At 46.4% G+C, this 24141-nt stretch overlaps 1 protein-coding gene across 1 annotated transcript in view; it reads right to left on the minus strand.

Annotated features, from left to right (window-relative positions):
- CACNA1H (calcium voltage-gated channel subunit alpha1 H) overlaps nucleotides 1–24141 on the minus strand; it is a 493948-nt gene that overhangs the window by 202261 nt on the left and 267546 nt on the right. Inside the window, exons 3-4 of the mRNA XM_075010231.1 lie at nucleotides 12233–12344; nucleotides 10728–10861 (exon numbers count right to left, since the gene is read on the minus strand). Coding sequence (XP_074866332.1) covers nucleotides 10728–10861; nucleotides 12233–12344 — 246 coding nt within the window. The remainder of the gene's footprint in view (nucleotides 1–10727; nucleotides 10862–12232; nucleotides 12345–24141) is intronic.

A 24141-nucleotide genomic window follows, 5' to 3' on the forward strand; every position in this document is an offset into this window, starting at 1 on the left:
AAGGGAAAGTGACTAGAAACAATAGCCACACCTGCTCATTTTCACACCGGTGCCTGATGCACGAGACCAGCCATTATCCATACAAGTGGTGCCACTGACGTCAGTGGATTGCTCACGAGAGTTAGGCCGGCAGCATCAGGACCTTAGAAAACCTATTTTAGCCTAGTTTTAACTGCACACTGATTTTTGCTTCCAGGTAGAATGAAATGAAACAGACATGGAGCCAGATTCTCAGCTGATGTAAATCTGTTGTTCCACAGAGCTACACTGATTTATAGCACCCAAGGACCTGGTCTGAGATTTTTAAAATGCTGTATTTTAATAAGCCTAAGGATACAAAACAGTAACAGATATGCAACTTCTATTTTTAAACTATCTTCGCTTCATGGTGACAGCGCGTCTTGCAGGAAATTAACCCAAAGATTGGTAATTGATATTTTTATGCTAGCATGAATGTGGGAGGACAGGGTCATGTTTTGTAATGACAGCCTGATAAGCTACAATACAGAGGAATTCCCCTCATCGGCACATCCAGGCGGAAAGAGACATGTGCCAATAGTATGGTGGTCCCTGTGATCACGGAGTCAGAGGAAGGTGCTGTGCAGGGGGTTATTCTGAAGCTGGGATCGTGATTGCACAGATCTGGATGACAGCTTTGCACTCACTTCTGAAAGCACTTGCCCAGATTTAACAACACGGTCGCTTTCCACAACCATTTGAATAGCTGGGTTTTAGTAGTCAGCATCCTTCAGTCTACGAAGACTATGGGTCGCGCCCTTCGTAGTTCCATTTGGGATCATCATTTGCAGCATCGACTGCGACTGTGAAGGCCCACACGAGGGTGACAGTCCTTGCAGCATCTGTTGCATGTGTAGTGGGTAGCTGGGTTTTACTTGTTTAACTATTCTCATAAAAAACACAGATATGCATCCACGTACACTCAATATCTCAAACCTTCCAGGCAAAAATGAACAAAAAGTTGGCTTGCTCTACAACCTGAAAGTGTGGCTTATTCATTTGTTCTCTAAGCAGACTGGTATGTCTCATGAGAGGTCTGTAGAGTAACACTTGGCGTGATTTGCACCAGTAATTTTGAAAACCTGAATCTTCTGCCAAGGACTCAGTATGTTACCAGTGGGAGTAAATCAGTCAGTCTGTCTGACAGATGAAAGTGTAGATATAAATGTGCTCCAAGTGATTGGTGACATGAGGGCGGAGTTAAGGCTATTTGGAAAGTTTAATTTGGCACTTCAGGAATTTCAGATGTTTGGTTTTTCCACATTTTGGCTGGGGCTGTTCCTGGTATATCTCCATTAACTTAACGAATGTTATAGCAGAGCTGAACCGGCCCTTTAACATTAATTTAGCATTTTCTGGACTTTTTTTGCTGTCCCTCTTTTACTGTTTTTTTCCTGAAGCATTTAATAAAACTTTACAACACTCACTTTACCTTAAAGTTTGCCATTAGGAATTACATGTAAATTAGAGGGCTAGTTTCATATCAGCACTAAAACAGTTCTGGAAACTCAGCTGGTTGCATTCAGCAGCCAAAGCACAGAATATGAGGGATGCGGCACTCAACTGAAGCAAGGACCACACAGGGGGAAATTGCTAACAAACACCAGTTTGCACCTGCTAGCTGTAATATCTAGGCCTCTAGCCAGCACCAGGTGTGCACTTCAAACAGACCTTTCAGGAATAGACAAGCCTTTGTTTAAAGTCACTAAAATGAATAATACTGGTTCCTGAATCTGCTCTCTGGCACTTGTCCCAATAAGGCACATTTGCAATTTATCAGGTGGCTGAGTAAGTGGACATTATTTTAAAGCTACCAACAGACTGTAAAGGCAGTTAGAAAGTGTTCTGTTGAGAATTCCTGTGTTGTCTGGCTACTAATCCTGACTTCCCTACCTAGTTTTTATTCAGTTTTCAGTCAAGCCTCGTCCAATGGAATGTCTCTTTTGGCTGCAGGAGACTTGGCTTGATCTCTTGGTATGCAATAAAACGATCAAAAACCTTCACACACAGCACAAAACAAGCCTCTCTTTAAGAGTGACGGGCCTTAGATCATTTTTCTTTTTTTTGCTATCCCTTCTCCTTTTCACACCCTGCTTAAGTGGTCAGTTTTGATCCACCGAGGAGCAAGTTACACCAAAAATCTTGCAAGGAAGCCTATTCACTCATCATTTCCAGCTCAAATGTGCAGGTCTGGAGGAACCTTGGAGCGATTCTTGATACTAAATCTTTGAACTTGGGGCACACACAAACAGGCTATTATCTCCCCTATGCAGCTTCCAGTGACACAGTTGTGGCGCTACAGCTGTGCGGCTAACAGGGGCACAGCTTAGCCACTGTTTGTTGGCTGTTCTGCTAACAAAAAAGTCTCACCCACACTGAGTGGTGTGAGCATTGCTGGCAGCACGCCTCCTGACCATGTACTGTTCACGCTGGTGCTTGTGATCAACAAAACTTTTGTCGTGTGTGTGTGTGTGTGTGTGAGTGTGCACATGTGTGTGCGCGCGCGCGTGCGTGTCTTTTACCCCACTGAAGAACAAAAGTTTTGTCTTTCACTAACCTGGTGTGACGGACCCCTCGACCGTCCCTTAAGGGTTCTGCTCTTCTGGGCAGCTCCGTCTGTGCCTCAGAAATTCCGAGAGGCCCCTTTCATTGTCCTGGGACTTCCCGAAGACCAGGGTCTCCCTTTACTGAGCCACGCTCATCACCAGCCAGTCTGGATTTGGGGTGGAGCAGGTCCCTCTCTGACAGCCTTGAGCTGCTCTGCCTCTGCCCCAGTTGGCCAGCCCTAGAAGTGGAAGTGGTGTGGGCAGTCCAGTCCCATCTGCTGCCCGGGACTCTGGCAAGGGACCCTAAGGAAGGAGGGAGCTAGTGGGGCTTTTTTCCCCTGCCCCATGGCAGTGTCCTTTCCCTGGGCCTCTTCACCCCCTGCTGCCCTCTGGGGTCTTTTCCCCTTGTACTGTGTTGCTGGGGTACCTGACTGGGATGGGGTCTGGTCTGGCCTTCTCTGCTCCACTCTCCACACCTCCTGCCTCCTCCTCTCTGGGCACCAGGCCCCTCCCTTCCTGCCACCTGGGGAAAGCCTTTTAGAGAGAGAGCCTGGAGGCCTTTACTGGTCACAGGTGCTTTTATGACGGCCTGACGCTGGCTGACTCCTGATGAGCTGCACCCTCTGGGAACCTACAGAGGGAACAAAAAGGGGTTCCTCCAGCACCCAAAATGTTCCCCTTCCCACAGGCACCTGGCAGCTGCAGTCTGTGATCTGCCACACCTGGATACACAGAGCCTCAGTGGATGTGACTCTTAGCTACATAAAACCCTCCCCTCTCTCTCTCTCTCTCTGGCAGAACAAAGGGTCTTTAAAGAGGTCTCCAGAGAGCTCCATCTAAACACTCTTTGTTGAAAGAAAGCTCTGTGCTAGTTTTGCTCCCTGCCCCTCTTTGAGGGGGTGTGGGTTGGGGTGTGGCAGGAAGATATGCACTGTAATTGTTTCCTGTCTCCTTGGGGCCAATGGGGGGCGTTGGAAGCACAGTGACCATTAAAGCAGCCTTGGGACAGCTCTGAATTTACACCGGTTGCAGGGAAACCCAAATCCAGTTGGCGAGGGATTTCCTAATCCGCCCTTCTGCGAACACTCAGGCCTGCCTAGATTCCCCCTACTTCCATTCTCACTCATCTTCATTGCCCCTGCTCCTCCCTCCTCACCTCCTGTCACTCACCTTGCACATTGCCTCCTGCCATACCGGCTTCCATGTCGCACCGCTCCCCGCTTGGTCGCTTTGACAGGCGAGCCTTTTCCTTGTCCTCATCTCCCGTCTTCATTTCCTCAAGTCCTGTTTCTCTTACTGTCCCTATGACTTTTGCTGAATCCAATTCTCTCTCTACAGGTTGTACCTGTAAAATCTGGGATTCTCTGCTCTAGCGACATCTGTGGTCCAGCAGCACCATGGACCTTCCCAGACCAGAAAACCCTGGTTAGGAGCCCTTGGCGGGAGCGGTGACACCATAGCTGGAGCCGGAGCTGAGACAACCACCTAGGGGAAGCCTTTAAAGTAGCCGGTCTTCCACAAAAGAATTTTACCACACGATTGCAGAGGGAGACATGTGAACTGGAATTCAGTTGCCAATCTGAGGCATTTAAATTAGGCCTTAACAGAGATCTCAACTATCGTATGCATTACAAGAGCAATTTCTCCACCTTTGATGCTCTCAGGAATGGGACACATCCTACTTATCTTTAAGATGGCTGATCTGCGGGTCCAACTAGCGACAGGGAGTCCCTCCCCTGACCCCCGCCATATAAACCCTGAATTCTAAGCGTCTGCTCCGTATTTGTCAAGCTACAGACTAACAGGGCTGAGACAATGAGCCTGGAGAGCAATTTCTCATGTCAGAGGGGCCACTCCCAGGAGCAGAGCTGTAAATAACCCACTCGACATTTCCTGACACAAGGGCCCGAATCACATTTTTGTTGCCTGGACAATGTTTTCCACCAGGGCTCAGGGTCACATTCAGGGTGTCTCCCCTGCAGTTGGGAGTCAGGGTGATGCACCTGGGTGTTGGCTGCCCACGTCAACACTTGCCTGAGACGCTGACTGTATATTTGGGCAGCCAGCCCATGCTGCCACAGCTTCCTGCTGTTTGCAGTGAGCTATTTTCTTTAACTCTCGCTGGAATATAACTATCTATTCATGCGGCAGTCACCCCTCCTGATTGCTGTAGAGACATGCCCCCTAAGGAAACAGCCAGCTTTCCCCGGGAGAAAGCTTCCCATGGTACTTTTCTTAGGCAAGTGGAATCTGAAAGTGCCTTCAGTGCTGGAGCAGCCTTCCGATGCAATCTGTTGCTGTCAGCAGCAGATCTGTTTGTTTGGACGTTTCTCTGCTTACTGCCAGCTTTCCTTGATAACTGTGCTATTAGTGCAAATCAGCTCCCTTAAGGAAACCGAGTCGGGCAAATGGAATGGCTAGCCATGGCCATTTATCATTCCCTTCCCTGCGCATCAAAAGGGCTCCATAATAGGATGCTCCATCACGTCCAGGTCCGCTCGCCAAGAAAAAACAAGCCGCTTATTGTATTGCACGCTTCCCGCTTAAACTGCGGCGGCCCAGGAAGAACAGAACTAACTTTCAGCAGAACTTTGTAATTCAAGTCACTCTCCAAGGCTCTCCTCTCTTTAGAGCTGAAGGGAAAAATGCAGGCAGGGTTGGGGAGCAGGGTGGGGACTCCAGGGCTTATTAACTGGAGAGTGGCAAAGTAAATGAAGGGGAGAAACAGGTCTGAGTTTCACCTGTGTGGGAGAAAGTCTGCATTCCCACAAGGGTGCTGCAAGTGTACAATGGTTGCACCGTCCAACCAGTGCTCCCTGAAAGTTTTTCGCCCAAGGGTGGTATAAATTTTGTTATGAGAGCCAGGCATGTGTGGATGTGCACCACCCATAGAAACCCACACCGCCAGCTCTGCTAATCATCTGGGCAGTACATGAATCTCTCCTGGACCATGACACTGCCCAGCCCAGCTTTCAGTGCTGTACAGAGCAGTGCTGTGGTGGAAATTAAAGACCTCTGGGGCTGCAGCTGCTGCCACTGCCACAGTAGCAGCACCAGCCAGGAGATCTGGGCCCCTTTGAACCAACGGCCCTAGGGAAAATTGTCCTGTCAGTGGGCCTGGAGATGCAGAACGATCCATTTGCCAGCCAGTCCGAAGGGCCTCTCAGGCTGGTGGCAGCAGTATTCCCTGTAAGCTGAGCACTTGGGCGGCCGCCCAGGAGAGATTCACGTGGTGCCCAGCTAATTAGCAGAGCTGGCAGCGTAGGTTTCTATGGGTGGTGCACATCTGCACATGCCTTGGTGTTCACAACAAAATTTATACCACCCTTGGGTGAAAAACTTACAGGGAACACTGGTTGGCAGGTGCAATATGGCATGTGACCATTGTCTGTGTATTTACATGTATATACCGATTAATAAAGTTTTATACTCTACAGACTTATTTTCTTACATGTGCCAAAAGGGTTTGGATTACATTAGATGGGTGTGTGTGTGGAGTGGGGGGGACAGTTAATTGCAGGGATGAAAAGTGGGGCTAAAACATAAAAAATGTGCTCACCCCCTGGACTGTACAGGAGCCCTTAGCCTGAGTTCCTTTCCCTCCTTCGCCTGTTTACACCTACAAAATGGGTCTGGAAAACTACCGCCAAAAGACTTGCCTGTAAATGTTCCTGTCTTTCCAGCTTCTTACTGGGCTACAGATCCTGTGGCTTAGGAAAGTCTGATTGTTGGGCAGCAAGAGAAGGTCTTCTGGGTGTGAGATTTTAATGCTCTTTGTGATAAGAGCTGAGGACCTCCCAAATGTTAGTGTAATGAATGACATCCCTCACTCCCAGAATGAGTGGGTGTTATTTGTATTCTAAAAGTGAGTTACGTAGAGTCACTCAGAGAGACAATGGCCACACAGCTGTGTATAGATTCCAGAGCTACTGGATTCCGGACTGACGGTCTTACACAGGCAGAACTATGCTTGTGCGTCTGGTTCCTGTTTATTGCCTAAAAAATACGTGTTGGGTCTATAAAAAAAGAAAAAAAAAAAGGGAGACAGATTTTTTTTCTGAGTGGCAGCCAAAGGTTGGTTCAAAGGAGGCTCAGCTCAGACTGTTTCATGTTTTATTCATATGCAGTAAGTCCACTCCTAATTGTATTCATGGACAAAAAAAAATTACATTAAGATGAAGTTCAGGTTCAGCATTATCACTAAAACGCATTGCAGGGGTGTTGAAATTACTCCAAAGCCAAGCACTATAAACCCAAAACATTGCAAGGTAAGGTGACACTCCACAGCCAAACTAGTTTGTTCATTCCTAATTGTATGCCACACAGGTAAAATTGCTTGGAGTGCGTATCAGCCAGTCTTGGGACCTATTTTGTTTATTTGTAGGACATTTTTTAACCTGCTCAGTGTTTCTCTATAGGTCATGATGTTTAAAGGAATCAGCTCGTCCAAGCATCTGAGGTGTAGCAAGGAAGCCGGTGGCACCTTAAGAACTGACAATTTTGTAAGGGGATAAACTTCCCTGAATTGCAACTCGCTTTGTCAGCTTTTGCTTCGTGCTTCTGGCAAAGTGAGGTGCCACTCACGAAAGCTTATGCCCTCATAAAATTGCTAGTCTTTAAGGTGCCATTGGCCTCTTTGTTGTGTTAGCTCTTCCAAGGAAATTTCAGAGGGAAAATATCCTGCTATAGAAGCTTGCCTCCTAAGAATAAGCAGCTGTTGGGTGAGGTGTGTCCAAACATAAACAAACATGAACTTAAAGCCAAAAGGACCATGTGTTTATATTTTATGAGGATTAGGAAGTGTGCCACACAGCTGGCTCCCCCACCCTTTCCCCCACGGCTAGCCTCCCAGATGTTTTAACCTTCCTGAGGCAGACTTCTTGTGACAGACACTTCTTGCTCCACTCAAATCAGCCTTCTTTGCTCACCCCAACAGCCCCTGCTGAGGTCACAGGGTTACAACAGCAGGGGGGTTTCCAGAGACAGCATCAAGTTGAAAATCTCACCCGTGACTTCCAGTCCCTTATCTGCATTGCTAACACCTTCGATTATCAGCATGGGCAGAACTCCTCACGAATGGATCTGTTGTCGCTCTTCATATGCCTCTGAGGTCGAGCAAGGAGAAAGCCAGACAGGTTCAGCTTTGTGTGGGGTTGTTTTCTTGAGGACCTGCATAGGCTGAGAGGTTCCAGCACTGCACCAGAAACAGAAGGGACCCAGCCAACAGCAGCTGAAGTCAACTGGAATTTTGCCACTTACTTTTGTGGGAGCAGAGTTGAATCCCATTGCACTTTATACATCTCTTTGTGATCCTTTACTGTGAGCTCGGGGAACACACTGCTTATTGCACTGCCCAGATCTGAATGGATTTAATGTGACTGAAATCAAGCCGGCAAAGACTGCTACATTGGGCTTGATGACTCTTTAGTATACATGTTCACACCAATGTCTGCCAGGGGCTTAGGCAAACATCTGTGGTACTGAAGCACTTGGCGGACCAGCATTCCACTTCCCCTACAACCTTCCATTGCTGTTCAGACCACCTCTGCAAGGGATGCTCCTGTTAGCAAAGAACCTTTACCATACCCAGACATTCTTTGATATTTGTGATTATCTCAGGAAAAATACTTAACATCCCCCTCCCCGACCCTCCTCCTTCAGTTCCACGTAGTTGATTTGTCAGCTTTTGTTGCATTTTTTTTTTTTGGACCTCTGCACTATATAATTGAGTCTGGACTGTAAATGCTATAGACCTGAAGAAGTGGGTCTGTCCCACGGAAGCTCATCACCTAATAAATTTTGTTAGTCTTTAAAGTGCTATATGACTGCTGTTTTGTCATGCCCAGGCAGATACGTTGCTTACAGTTTGTGGCAGGAGAATAAGAATCAAGTGGTTTAAATCACTGACTCTCAACCAGGGGCACCTGTACCCCTCAAGTTACTCAGAGGTATACCAGGGGCTGCATCTGCTCATCTAGCTATTTGCCTAGGTCTTTTTTTACAACAGGCTCACAGAGAAAGCATTCTCAAAGTTGGTACAAACAAATTTCACACAACACGTTTGTCCACCTCTGTGTTTTTACACACCCAGATTTAAATGCAATATTTATATTCTAATTCATGTATTTTATAATTTTATGGTAAACAGCAGAAGGTAGGCAATTTGTCAGTAATAGCATGTTGCAACACTTATGTATTTTAAGGTCTGATTTTGGAAGCAAGTCATTTTTAAAAGTGAAGTGAAACTTTGGTCTTGCGTGCTCCCATCAGACTCCTGAAAGGCTACTCTTCTCTGGAAAGGCTGAGAACCACAGCTCTGTAACAATCAGGCAATTTTGCAAAAAAAGTTTACAGATGTTCTAGAACATGAAACATATGAGTAACTGTGCACTGCACCGTAGGGCAACTTGCTCTGATACAGTAAAGCAAATGCCTTGCAACGGTAGAAAAAAAAAAAAGTGTGTCTGAAAAGTGAAGGCACTGGGGGGAGCTTACTTTTTTTTAAAGGGGGTGCTTTATTCAAAAAAAATGGTTAGAATCATAGAATCCTGGGGCTGGAAGGGACCTCAGGAGGTCATCTAGTGCAGCCTCCTGCTTCAAACAGGATGAACCCCAACTAAGCCATCCCAGCCAGGACCTTGTCAAGCCAGGACTTAAAAACCTCTAGGGATGGAGATACCACCACCTCTCTAGGGAACGCATTCCAGTGCTTCACCATCCTCCTGGTGAAGTAGTATTTCCTACTATCCAACCTACCCCTCTCCCTCTGTAACTTCAGACCATTGCTCCTTGTTCTGCCGTCTGTCACCACTGACAACTGCCTTTCTCCATCCTCTTTAGAGCTCCCCTTCAGGAAGTTGAAGGCTGCCATTAAATCACCCCTCACTCTCCTCTTTTGTAAACTAAATAAGCCCAAATCCCTCAGCCTCTCCTCATGGGCCATGTGCTCCAGCCCCTTAACCATTTTTGTTGAGAAATACTGGTTTAAATGATAGTTTATCTCCCCATCCCTTTCCTACCCCAGACTTCCAAGGACTAGAGAAGATCACGGCAGAGCAGCTGGCAAGTACATTGGATGGTTCAGGGTAGCTGCCCTAGGCCTTGCACTCTGGAGGACACTGAGGAACCCAGAGATATTACCGGGGGGCCTGGCACTGGCAGTTGGGTCAGGCCTGCCCCTGCGCTCACCTTCGGTGGCGGGAGCAGTGGGAAGCGGAACAACCCAGCCCCGGCTTGCTCTGCACTCCCAAGTACACTCAGGAGAAGAGGGAGTGGAGCAGTCTGGGCCAGGGTCGCTTTGCTTCCTGGTGCATGGGAGGGGCCTTGGAATAAAGGGTACAGTGGGGGTGGAATGGAGGAAGGGCAGGGTAGCACCTGGGGTGGAGGAGGTGGTATTCTGAGTCCCATACCCTTCTAGGGACAGCCTTGGGTCATGGTGTTGTAATGCCAGACAGACAGACCTCTGGCTACAGCTCGAGCTAAAAGCCAGCTGGCTCTTGGCTCAGGCTGGAGAGGACACTCATCCTCTCTCTCTGTAAGCGCTCTCAGTCCCACTACATGGGACACTAGACCACAACCAGTAGGTGCATGGGTTGAAGAATGTCTGCACAGCAAAGAAAAGCTCCCAGCCAGCCTGTGCCAGCTGACCGGGGCTTGGGGGTGGGGCTGTTTTGTTGCTATGTAGACTTCTGGGCTCTCTACCTTGGCCTCTAGGACCCCGCCAATTGGGAGGGTCCCAGAACTTGGTCTCTACACAGCAAGGGAAGAGTCCATAAGCACAAACTCCATGAGCCCAAGTTGGCTGGCAGAGGCCAGACACGGGTGTCTTGTTGCCATGTAGAGAGAACGCAGTAAGCTCAGATGGATGGATGAGTGCAAAAAAGGAACATCTTCTCTACTGCCCTGCCCACCCTCCCAGCCCTCAGGTTCAGGCCAGGCTGATGAAGAGCACTTTCCCATTTCCTACTTTGCAGAGGCTTTTGCAAAATCCATGACAGCTGAACTCAAGTGTGTTGGATTGCTGCTGAGATCAAGCTCTACATGCCTTCTCTTTGGTTCGCACATGGCAGCTTCCCAAGGAAATACCTCAAAGCAACCAGGTGAGTCGTGGGTTCATTTTTGCCTCTGGCACACACAGTTAATTCATGAGCTTTGGCTACTAACCCGGCCATGACGATGAAGAAGTCCAGGCGGTTCCATGTGTCTCCTAGGTAACACTTCTGCCCAAAGATCCCCAGGGCCACCATCTTGATGACCATCTCCACAGCGAAGAAGGCGAAGATGAAATGGTCAAAGGCCTAGGTCAGGAAAGAGAAAGGCAGTGATTTCCACTGTGATTCTGTCTGACCACACACAAAACCCCCAGGTGTTTGGATGTTTCTACTTTACAGTACTGCGTATCTACAATGGGGGTGAGCAAGCCATGGCTCATGGACTAATTGTGTCAGCCATAAAACCCAAACTACACCCTGGATTGCCTGCTGGGTGATAAAAACACTGAATGAAGTGCAACTGTTGGGTTTTTGTTGCCGGGGAACAATACACAATTTCCATTCATCTAGCGGCAAAGATACAAGCACACAAATGTGTTCTGCTTGTTGAATATTTACTTTTCCATTTAAAGCATGTGCAAATCAATATGCAAATCCCTCATGGCCCTCAGGGCCCTGGTGAGTTGCCACTGAGATACTCTGAGTCACACACGCTGTGTGTTTGGGGTGCCTAGGCTGAAGCAACTGGTTTCAGGGTTGACATGTTCCTGTTCCAGGATCAGGCCCAGTATTTAAATTATCCCATGGCTGGGAATTCTGATGTGCACAGTTGTAACACTCACACTCTAGGAACTCTTGTACCTTTACAAATGCAGTTTATTAATGCATTCACCACAGTCACAAACATCCCATCTTCACAAGATAAATAGGGAAATGTACACCTGTCTTTCCATATATTCACACTATTCCTTCTAGAACCACCTGGAGTGTTATCCATCGTCACTCTCATCACCACCACTGGCCATCATTCTGGCACCTCTCAAGGACTGCATCTCCTCCTACTGCTCCAAAGCTGGGAGGCCACTTTCATAATACATTACACGGATCTTGTTATGTTTGATGCATCTTCAGTAGGGGACGTTTCCCTTTCTCCTCACTAGTATTTTGTCCCCTTGTGAACAGTGAAGTGTCTTGTTCCTATAGGTCAGCATATCATTAATCTCAAATTATCATCGCAACATACTTTAATTTGTTACCACGGCCCCTTTTGTGGTTATGTAGCACTTTTGTGATTTCTGTCCCACCTGGTCATTCAGTCTGGTCTCAACTGGTTGTTGCAGGTTTTTCCAAGTTGTGGTGTCCCTGCTACATTTGAGGGTATTCCTGGAAGGCGCTTTGCCATTGAAGGTCGCTGTGTGTGAAAGGTCGGGAATAGATGCACATTGACTTTGCTGTTCAGGTGAAAGGTCCCAAGCATAGGTCTGCTGGCTTTGCCTTAGCTCCAGATACAGGGCGTGGCCTCTCAATCCTCTGCATTACAGCCAAACTCCTTTAATATAAACCTACTGTAACCTACTATAATAAACATATGCTCAAAGCCATAAGGAAGCAATACATCTATAAGAACATATATCTCTAGGCAAGTGAGCAGGTTAGCCTGATAGGTCACAATCCTACCTCTAGGATGGTGCATCGTTCCGACTTGCACTCCACATCCTCGCAGGGCTGGAACATGCCCAAGGTGACACAGTTCAGCAGGATGACCAGCATGCTGACGTGCTCGAACCAGGTGAGATCAGCGAGTTAAGGAGGGTGCATTTGGTCAACCATTGGGAAAGACAAGGGAAGCATGAGCGAAACCACGGCACCATTTACATCCCAAAGAACCCGCCCTCCCGCTCCGGGCAACGAAAATGACCCTGAAATAGTTAAGAGATGCTAATAACTAAAGCTTCCAGGAACTCAGAGGGGATGATTCCCGCACAGGGGACTTTTTCTGAGCAGAAGGGGCAAGAGCCGCCCCAGAGCAGTGCAGTGAGAGAAATTAATAGATTTCACATGTGAAGTTCTACATTTGACAATCAATTTCCATAGTTCATACAGGAAAGAGAGCAGATGAGAACACAACAATTGTTTTGTCTCCTTCCATAACTTTCCTCTCAAAGCCCTTTACCAGCATAAATCACCCACAACCTTCAATCCCCCTGTACAGGACAGGCTACTGTAATAACTCCTGCATATAAAGATGGGGAAACTGAAGCAGGGAGCAGTTAAGGAGACTGAGCCCAGGTGATGTGGTGAGTCAGTAAAAGAATCTGGATTATGGCCCAGAAATCCTGTCCGCTCTGACTATACTGCACCTTACATCACTACTTACCTCAGGCTTGGGTTTATTCTGTGCCTTGGATTCACCTGATACTTGACTCGTGGTTCCACTCACAATTGATAATTTTCTAGTTCAAACTGATGCATTCCCTTTGCTCCTCTGAGGTGTTCTCAGATCAAATCTTCAAATGCTGCAAATCCAAGGATTTCTACAGCTCCTCATCAGTGTGGTGTCAGAGGCCCTGGGAGATGGGAACTTGAATATGTAACTTGGGTCTGCCAGGCTGTATTTCACATGTAGAGCTAGTTCAGTGAGCAACACAGAGCTACCGACTTTTTTTTTTTTTTTTCCAAATGTTTGAATCATGGGCACAGGAAAGGAAAACGCCCCAGGTCAGAGAACTTCAGAGTGGCTGAAGCATCGGTGAGGTCATGTCTACACTACAAACTTAGTAACAGAGAGGGAGCTGTGCTAGTCTATATGCTATCAAAACAAAAAAGCAGTCAAGTAGCACTTTAAAGACTAACTAAATAATTTATTAGTATAACTTAGAAGTGGGTCTGTCCCACGAAAACTCACCTAATAAATTATTTGGTTAGTCTTTAAAGTGCTACTTGACTGCTTTTTTTGTTTTGATACTACAAAATTAGGTCAATTTATTTAATTTGATTGCCAGCACCCAACTTAACAAAGGTGATTCGCAAGTCCCCACGCTGTGGCTGTGGTCAATGGGGCACAACCTCACAATCAGGGGTTGCATGGATCCAAGGAGTGAAGCACTGTGGGTAGCCATCCCACAGTCCTGGAAGCAGATTGGAATTCTGGGTGAGGCTCCCAGTGCCTCATGGGATGAAAACATCACTAGAGCCTGTCATCAACTTCCCACGTCTGTGGCTCCAAACCAGCTATGTCCGGTTTTATGCTTGTCTAAGACCCTTTGTTTTCACGTGGCATTGTGGTGTGTCCTGGATGTAGCCTGTATCCACCAGGCCCTGTGCAATCTGGACAGAGAAATCAGCATTTCTTTGGCTGGTTCGGATCAGATTGTACAGATTCATCTGCCCCCAGCCCCAGCAATCAGATCCAGTATCACCTGAATGCTCCATGCTGGGGGCCTCTGTGACCCTGCACGTGCTCAGCTGGGCTCATGAGTTCTCCATGCTGCTCCAACAGGCAATGAGCATCCAAAAGTTCCCTGGGGCTTTTCCTGCTCACCTGGTTGAAGAGCTTTGGAGTTCAAGGTGCTCCCCAGAACGTTCACACTGGAGCATGCTGGGGTCACCACCTGAATTACAATACACTGTGTTTACACTGCTGTTAATTCATGGCCAGAATGGCACCTCAAGCCTTACTCCATTCATTCAGGTGGAGTACAAGTGTATATTTTAAAAGCCCTTTAGGTGGATGGGCGAGACTGGACAGTGTAGACACACTTATTACCAATTCAACCCACTGCTGAATACATCCACTTAAGCTGAAAGGAAAAGAAAACCGGAGAGCCAAATTCTGATCTAGGTTGCAGAGATGTAAATCTAGAGTAATTCCAGTGACTTCAATTCAGTAACTGCAGATTTACACCAATGTAAATGTGAGCACAATTGGATTAAAAAAGGATGATAAACTCTGTATTTCACAAGGGTGTGTGGGAAAACTGTACATTAAAAATACTTGTGATCATGAGACTCAATGTGGAAGAGAACGAGGACTATATTATACAATACTGTCATGGCAAAAACTCACTTCTACATCAGACAACCCAGTAGAAACTCTTCTATTTTCATCAATAACCAGAAAAAGTACCCTGCCATGTCTTGCCCTATTCAGGGCTATACAATAAGTGGTTTGTTCATTATACAACATCAGTGCTCGCTCGCTCGCTCTCTCTCTCTCTCTCTCATATACACACACATAGCCTGACTGCTCTGTGCCTGCATGAGCTCTTTGGGTAATAATTCCAATGTTTATAATCTGAAGATCAACTAAAGTTCATGAAAACCATCCAACAAAAATTTGAGAATAGGTTATCTTCTCTTCTCTTGAGAAATGGGTCTGTCACTTGGTGGCCCCATGCTTTATCCTCTATTTATACTACCCAAGTTTATGTCTTGTTCGGATTGTCCCCAAACATTTTTGAAAACATTCCCTGAGTTTGCACGGAATTTGGGTTGCCAGCGGCAGGCGCATGTATCTGACAGGATGGAAACCATGCACCCAGATTGCTCAATCAAACTCAGCAGCGTTCCAGCTGTAACGACCAGCAGCTTCCCTAAAAACCACAAAACTCGTACTGTGTGTCAGTGCACCAGAAAGAAAGGAGAAACTTAGTTTCCATCAATTTTGGTAAAGCCTTTTGTGATAAAGCTTAGCCCTAGACACTTTCCTAGCCCAGCGTAAGGGTGAAATAACCCTATAATGTAGAGTACCATTATTAAAATAACATCAGCAGCACCAGTTTTTCAAAGCTCGGAGGAATCAGAGGGGGCTGATTCCACAGTCCATGTAGACTTGTCAGAGGCCCACTGATATCAACTGAGTGACAACATTTGAGGACCTGGCCCAAGTTGTGGACATCATGGGTATACGATCATCTGGACCAAAGTGTGTGTCCAATTATATATACTGGAGATGAGATTTGAAGCTGGGATGGACATGCCTGCACTAGATCTGGTCAGTCTAGCACAATGCAAACTGCAGTTGCAGCTCCACTGTTGGGCTCCACACAGGTAGCGATTCTAATGGGATGGTACTTGGGGAACCAAGCCCATGTTCCCATGCTGCACTGCTACTTTTAGAGTGCCAGCTTGTTCAGAGCTAATGGGGATAGGTCTATCTCAGCTGCAAATCACACTGCCAGTGTAGATGAGCCTCAAGAGAATGCCCTTGCTCCACAGAGTGTCATGCCAACACAATTGGTTAACTTCTCTGCTGGTGAAAGACCACTGCCTTCAGAGGTGACCCTTGCCTGCAGTGGGTGGGCTAGGGAGCGTAGGCAGAATGAGAGCACCTGCCTTCAGCAATTAATATCTAGGAACACGCGAAACCCCCGTCCCCCACATATTCCTCATGCGGTGCCTATAACTGACTTCAATGATGTGACCCCAGTGGCAATTTGTAACTCAGTCTAATGGAGCCAGTAAGGAGGAGACGTTTAAAAGTCCAATATTCCAGCTGCACCCACCAGGACACACCTCCCAGAAGGTCAAATCAGTCAATTTCTACTGATTTCAAAGTCCCCGAATCACAGCAGAGCAGGCAATGGTAGAGCCAGAGTTTCCAACCTTTGGAAACAAATGTACCAGCTTACCCAGGCAAACCACCACCATTCACCACCGCTGTGGCAGGCAGTTCCTGCCTCCTAGTCATCACCCTCAGCAAGCAGAGAATGTAGGCTAGCAAGGACACACATGCAGTTAGGGTCAGTATCAGTGAATGGAAACAGGCAGCCTGGACAGCCCAGGACCAGTGTGGAATCACTGCAGAAAACGAGGAAATGGTGGCCAGTAGCAGTAGTCACAAAAGACTAAGGCACCATACCAAACTGGTACTGCATCCAGGGTCTGACAGCCAACAGCCACAGGGAATGAGCACGGGGGAAGCCAAACTGGTAGATCTCTCAGTGCATGTGGCATAGCTACTGTTAGTATGGTGGGAGGATGGAGTAGGGTGGCAGAGGTCAAAGGTCATCCTCCACTTTAGGATGTGGAGGATGGACCTCAAGGAATTGCAGGCTACAGTCAGCACCAGGTATCGGTTTCCATTGTGCGAGTGGTAGGTATTGTTTAAGTAGCATTAATTCAGTTATTAAGTATGAGCTATCACTGTCCTTAAAAGAAAACCAGTATCACATTGTCTCTTTCTGTTGTGGGGCCAACTTTTGTGCTTTTAAGCACAAGTCACAACTACTTGGTGTACTACTTAAAGCCCCAGGTCCTGGAGTCAAGGGATTATACTAGATTGTCAGCTTTCATTTAAACAACAACAACTACACAGCTGCAAGGAGGAGCTTGAAAACATCCCCCACCCCACCTCCCACAGCATCCTAATGTCTGAGAATCCAGAAGGCAAACAACCACTCACCCAAATATATTCTTTTTAAAGAATGTGCTTTTAAAATTCATCCTGATTTGGAGGAGGAGGGCTGATGCCTGGCTTTGCTAGATTTTACCTGCTTGGTTTTGCAGCATGTTTGCCAGCTTTTTCCATAGCTTAAGGCCCCTTGCAGCTCCACTCAACCTATGGCTGAAGTGTCTGACTGCCACACCAACAAAAGGTGGAGAACATAGAGACAGGGCCCTCTAGGGCAAATCAAAGTAATAATCTGAAACATTGACACCTCTTGGTATAGTTAGAATGTTTAGTGCGGACCTGTCCTGTCCTGGCCCTTTTTATTGATTTCAATGGGAATTGGATCAGGCAGTTCTGAAAGTCGGGAAATCCACAGCCGACGGTGGTGCAAGGAAATTCTCAGCAGCTGATGACAGTGGCTTTGGTTTTATGAGAGAACGTGGACTCAGAACAATCTGCGTCTGGGAGAATCGCCCCACTGAAGTCTGATGTTGAAACCGTTTGGTTTTTAATGGAGGAGCTTGCCTGGAACGAAACAAAAATTCAACCAATCATTGAGACTGGAGATGTCACAGCCTCCTGCCAAGGGGTAGGAAGGGCCCCAAACTGCAGCTGCTGGCCACAGACTTAAAGAATTCGCCTATTGCTGAAATACCAGCTTGACTTTGTTTATGTTTTATGCCCCCAGATGCCACTACGTTCTGATTTTTGACACTGTTTAGGCATTTAGCTCCACCTTGGCCACATCTTTGGGCTAATGAGAAGCAGAGTTAGAATCCTCTTCCACAAAGAAAACAGACCCCGTCAGATCCAAACAAACACCGACCCGCTGCTGCGAACCTTCTTACAACGTTCGCTGAGCTTGATGGGTTGCATGTGGAATGCTGCATAAACACAGCTCCTGGGTTACTCCCAGATGCCCACGTTCACATTTGTTTCACTCTTTATGTTGTATTTTCTGAGAAAAACATTACCAGCGTGTGGATTTACTGCTGGCGAAAGGGGATGTAGGGGCCGCTCGGGAAAGACAGCGCCTCTCGATTCCCCACTGAAAAGCTTCAGAACACGCAACAGCAGCGCAAGCTTGCTCCCACCAGTATGCCTCAGCCCTTTCCTAGAAAGGCCACCTAGGGGACTAAAGGGGAAATAGACTCCCTATGGGCCCGTTCGTCCTTGCTCTCGACATTCTGCTTAGCGCAAATGGTGGTACCTTCTCTGCGGTGGGCTTGCCCACTCTGCAAGTTCCCACCCTGGCAAGAAAAAGGCATTTGACACCACGTTCCCTATGTGGTTGCTTTTCGGAGAGCTCAGGACAGGACGCAAGGGAGCGTGTGGAGTAGTTCTCATGACATGCACTGCTGAGTGTGGGCGTGATGTTCACCCGACACGAAAGCTGCCCCTGAAACTATCGCTCACCTGCCCAATTGTCAGCAGCTTCAACTGGCACAGAAAAGAAAGGGACCAGGTCTAACCCCCCAGCCACGATCGGGTAGCAAGTCGAACAATTGTGACTGTTTTAAAGCTGACTGTTGTCTTTAGTTCTATCCAGGGGTCTTGGGCAGCCACTCAGGACAAAGTCAGGTGCTGCCCAGCTGATCTGCAGAGCCAGGAGCCAGCAGCGTGTGTTTCTATTGGTGGTGCACATCCACACAAACCTCAGTGCACATGACAAAATTTATTCTACCCATTGATGGAAAAATTTAGAGGGAACCCTGATTCTATCCTGCAGAGAGTAACGCTCCCCATTTTGAAAGCTTGAATCCTCCTTCAGACCAGTCAAGCAACGGCCCACCTCACTGCAGAGGAACTAACAGTGGGGACGGTTCTCCAGCTGACACTCTAATTACACGGGACACCATGTCATAGTGAGGAACTTGGCCCTCCAACCAATCAGCGACACTGGGGACAACTGTTTTTAGTACCTAGTTTTAATCAGGGAGGTCTGCTCAGCCGTTTCACCGGTAGTCCAGACTACAGTAATGAGCAGAGAATAAAACCGTAGACAGATTGCACTAACTAATCAAACTAGCCCAAAGGTTACCCAAGGTTTAATGTACTCCATCTAGCTTCCTGGAACAGCAACCTAACTGCTTCCAGTATTTCCCTGTAATAGATTCTGTGGCCACAATAGAATAATAGGTGTTTGTGCTGTTTCAGTGGAGGGAAAATATCCAGGAGATCATTTTGGCTGTATATCTGGCTAGCTCAGGATTGTACCCCGCAGTGAACTCTCTACTCTGTATTGACAAGCATGGGCTTTCATCCTTCTCTAGCTCCTCTCCCATCTTTCATGCTCTTCCTCTCTTGAGAAACAAATTCACATGGGTTTCCACAGCTTTTCATCTCAAGCAGGGATTTTTTTATTTGCCGTGGAGCACGTTAATTTACATAGCTGATGATTCGGAATCTTGGATGAAATCCTGGCCCCACTAAAATCAACTGGAGCCTGCCAGTGGGACCAGAACTTCATCTCAATTGACATTTTGACACTTATGTCAGGGGCCTAATTTTCAGATAAGCTGAGGACCCAGAAATTCCCATCAACTTCGCTAGTGGCCAGGGAAGCTCAGTATCTCTATAAACCTGGCCATTTTCATTTAAGTACCGATTTAAGTGCCCATCTTTTAAGCACCTACATTTGAATTTCTGTCTGTGAAGTTTAAATAAGCTCAAATGAGTCTTGGAAGTTGGAAACAACAAGCAGTCCTGTAGCACCTTAGACACTAGCAAATTTATTAAGTCATGAGCTTTTGTGGGTACCCACTGCTTGTATTTTAGAATTTAGGCTAACACAGCTCTCTCTCCAAAACCAGAAATCAGAGGCATTACTGTTCCTTGTTCATCTCATGCGAACGTGGAACAGATTATTTTCCAATAAAAATTTTTTTTTTGAAAGGGACACCTACAGCATGGTGGGGGAGAAAGCTTGAGCCACATAGATTAGAGAGTTGTAAGCCTGGACCAGTAAAAGGCACCAGTGGAACTTCTCAAGAGGAGGGGAGAAGCGGAACAGCAGAGCACCAGAAGAAATTAGGAAAAGGAAAGTTTAGGCAGAATAGGAAGCAAAGTTTCCAAATCTACTATATATAGTAGTGTGTGTCTGTTTGGCAGTGCTATGTTTGTTCAAGAACTCCTCTTAAAACCATAAGAGCTATGACCATGGAATTTGGTATGCAGCTTCCTCTTACCCTAACTTAACACAAGGGTCAGGGTTTGCTTTTGCCTGGAAAATGGGAAATGCCTGAAATCTTAGGACTTCCTAGAACACGGAAAGAGAGGGGGACTGACAGGAGGGATGACATTCATCAGACTCTCCACTGGGCGTAGTGAGAGCAGGAAACAGCAAAGTGACGACTGGTAGCTACAGAAGGAAAACAGTGGCCACGTAGAGACGTGGTTCTCCACCTTGCCAGGAGAGGAAAGTGCACCTCTGCCTCAACTCCCACCCCCACCGCTTGGCCCTGCTGCTTCCCCACAACTTCCCCACACAATCATTAGCATCAACTACATCCTTTCTCCTTTTATATTCCAAACAGGAAAAAAAAAATCTTATTTCACCGAAATATCTGAGCAACGCTGGGTCAATTTGCTAGTGCTGAGATATTTAGACTTTGGACACCTCAGCTAGATGTGATGGGCGCCTTTTTACTTGGGATGCTTAACCCAGCCTGGGAAAAGCAGTAGAGTACCCTGTTGGGAATAGACTGGAAGACCACTAAAAATTCCCTCCATCTGCAGTGCTATCATATTTCCTTTTGAATATAGTCTTCTTACTCCTAACCTCAAAAAGACCAAGGCCCGATAAAAATTTTAAACAAGCGCTCTGAATTTACACTCCAACCTGGTACAGGGAGGTTTGCCGTTGTTCTGTCTTCCCAGACGGATTTCTCCGCTCTGTGACAGGGGTTTCGTGCAAAGGCATTAAACACCTGGCCTATTTATTTTCACGTCAGATTAATGACAGCTATTTGTTCCACAACTCAAAAGCGGGATTACCCGGAGGGCTGTAGTCTAATGGAACTAATCCTCCTTCCCTGTGGTGCCCAGAAATTTCAGACGGAGGCAACTCAGTTCATTCCTGATTTCTCTTGACAATGAACTTAGCTGAGAACACAATGTCCCTTGCTCCCAGGAAGGATAGCTTGCACTGGGACATACTCCAATGTGAATGAAAATTGGTTTGCTTCCTGGTAGATGAACTGCTATGAAGCTCTGGTTTTATAAATTGGCTGCTTTTGTAAATTGTCCTCCAAGTAGCATAAGGCACCAGGAACACTGCTGATACTCTTATAGAACCTGTACTGGTTCTGTTTGGCCTTAGATGGTGGAATTCTGGCAGCATGGCACCGCACTAGCTGGAAAAACTAAGCATAACCTGATGTGCCCCGCTGGGTAAAAGCAAAGCCCAAGATTGCCTATTCTGGCCAAGCCTGAATGCTACCATCACAGATGAGTTCTGCATGAGGGAAAGGCAGGTACAATGCACAAGAATATTTGAAACCAAGTGGGATTTCTGAAAGTTCCAGAATTTAAGTGGTCACAGATACATTTGACTTAGATAAAAACATTACATCTTGTTTGGAGAGTTCAGGTTGAACCTCTCTCATTTGGTACCCTCAGGACTGGACCGGTGCTGGACAAGAGAATTTGCTGAACCATGGGAGGTCAATATTATTGAGCACGTTACCAACACTTCCACTGCTTACTGGGCTCTTAGAAAACTTCTAGGGGTAAATTACAGCTAAATAACTGCACAGAACACAGATCCAAGACTGGTGGCTGGAAATTAATTTTAGGGGACAGCAGGAAACTTGGCCACACCCATGATAAGTGATTGTCTAACTAAACGCATGCCACTTTATGGACGTTGATTGCCAGACCAGAGAGGTTCAATCTGTACTACACCCTTTTCAACCTGTTGCACAACATAGCAAGAGGCAATGTAATAACATGTTGTAATTAACAGTTTGCCAGCTGTGAAAATCCAGATGACTTAACAAGAGCTAATAGTGGGATGTGCCCAGAAGGCTCATTTCAGCCATTTTTTTTGGAGTACCAGGTGAAGCACCTCAGCAGTCCCTGACTCTGCAGTCAAATGTGCCAGCCAATAGCGGGCGTGGGTCAGTGCAAATAGCAAAGAATTGATGAAAATAAAAGCCCTGCTGGGTACAAAGAAGACAAACTTAACATTACCATAATATTGCGAGTCTGGGACTGCCAGATCAGAGACTTGTGGGAAGAGAAACATCTACTATAACAAGTTTCTTGATTCAAAGTTGTTACCCTGAAGTAATCACAAGAGAGTCAGGAAACTAAAACAGAAGGAATGCAAAATAGGGCATAGTTACCCTTACTGCAAATGGAACAGCTTATTAGATTCCAAATGGACAGTGGCTGGCAATTTACCCAGGTGACACCCATACCAGCTGTGCTAGTGTCATACATTACAACTGCTCCTGAGGGTGAGAGCTACTGGAGTGCAGAATTCGCTAGTTGTTTCCTGAAGACATCCAGAATGCTGCAGACAGTGTCTATGTATGAAAGCAGTAACACACAATGGCTCAGTGGAAACAGAAGTCATATTGCAGGTTGAACCTGTCTAGACTGGCAGGAGACTGTAGACCCTTGGGACCTGACTGGTGCCGAACCAGAGAATTTGCCCAATCACAGGAAGTCAATATTGTCTAGCAGCATTGCCAACACTTACTCTGCTTACTGGGCTCTTGGAAGACATTTGGGGTAAATGACAGCTAGATAACAGCACAGAACACAGAGACTGGGCTGATGGCTGTAAATCAACTTTATGGAACTATGGGAAATGTAGTCACACTCATAAGTGGACATCTGGCTAATTTAAAATCATGCCAGACCACAGATGTTGACAGACCAGAGTGTGCTGGACTAGAGAGTGCACCGGACATAGTAGAAAATACTATGAAATGCGAATGTTTAGTTACTAGCATCTGTTGTTATTTTCTGAGGTTATTTACAACTAAAATTGCACACTAAATTGCACAATGACATCCACCAACACCAAGTTGACTGCCCTCATGAGAACAAAAGCAATAAAAATACCATTTTAAAAACAAATAAATACATGGAGCAGAAACACCATTCCCAGTGATTTACAGAGTGTGGAGTACCATGCAGACCACCAGACCACTACACAAGGCAAAAGTCTCTGGCTATGAAAGACTCAAGAAGACAGCCTTCCAGTGCTGGATTCGCTTCAGTGGCCAAACAACCTACGCTAGAACGGATGGTTCTCAGAATAAGAAACAGCTACATGACTGGAGACAGTAACTTCCCAGCAAGAGGGAGCATAATCCAGTCATGCATCAAAGGGTTCAAATCAGCTGCCCTTCCCTTCACCTCATCCACCTCCACTGCATGCAGCAGTCACTGGCTATATTAGTCTGCAGTTGGCATGTTCGGACAATACTGTGTTTTCAATACTGCCTACCCTACAGGTTCAAATAGCATGGGGCCGGCCTCTAGAATCACAAGGGTGGCTTAGCCATCATGAGATTTTTTTTTTTTTTAATTTTAATTTTTTTTTAAAAACTGATGCAAATAAACTGTCAGCTTTCTTCTGGACAATTAGAGGCCACAGTTTAAATTCTAATCTGCACCAATGAGGGCTGAAAACCAATTTAAAAAAAAAACACATAAGCACAGGATTCTCACATATTCACATGACTCCAGGAGCTCAGGAAAAAAGAAAACCAACAAATACCATTAAACTAATGTTATAATCATGAGCGCTGACAGTGATGAGAGAGAAAATGTAACAGGGCAGTAACCTTTAACCGCGTCAGGTGCCAGGAAAGGGGCTTTAATCTCTTACTATCTTACTGTTTTATCACAGCTTCATTGCCACCTCAAATCCAGGTCTCACTGCATAGCAGAATCTCACCATGCTCATGCCATGCCTGGATATGCAGGGCCTGGACTTGCGCCTGTATGTAGACATCTCGCTTGCTTGCTTGGATTTCTTCAAGGCTCCCACCCTTTATTTTGCTCATGTCATCACAACCCTCCAGTAAGGGCTGCTAACCCACTAACAGTAACTATCTCTGTGCAAAAGCCAGTAAATTTTGGTCACCATGGAAACTATTGCTCTCTGAGGCCTGTGAAGCACCACCCTGTTTAAAGACAGCTGAGTCGGTGATTAAGCAGAGATTTAAAAATAAAA

The sequence above is a fragment of the Carettochelys insculpta genome, chromosome 16 (assembly GCF_033958435.1).
Source record: "Carettochelys insculpta isolate YL-2023 chromosome 16, ASM3395843v1, whole genome shotgun sequence".
NCBI lineage: Eukaryota > Metazoa > Chordata > Testudines > Carettochelyidae > Carettochelys > Carettochelys insculpta.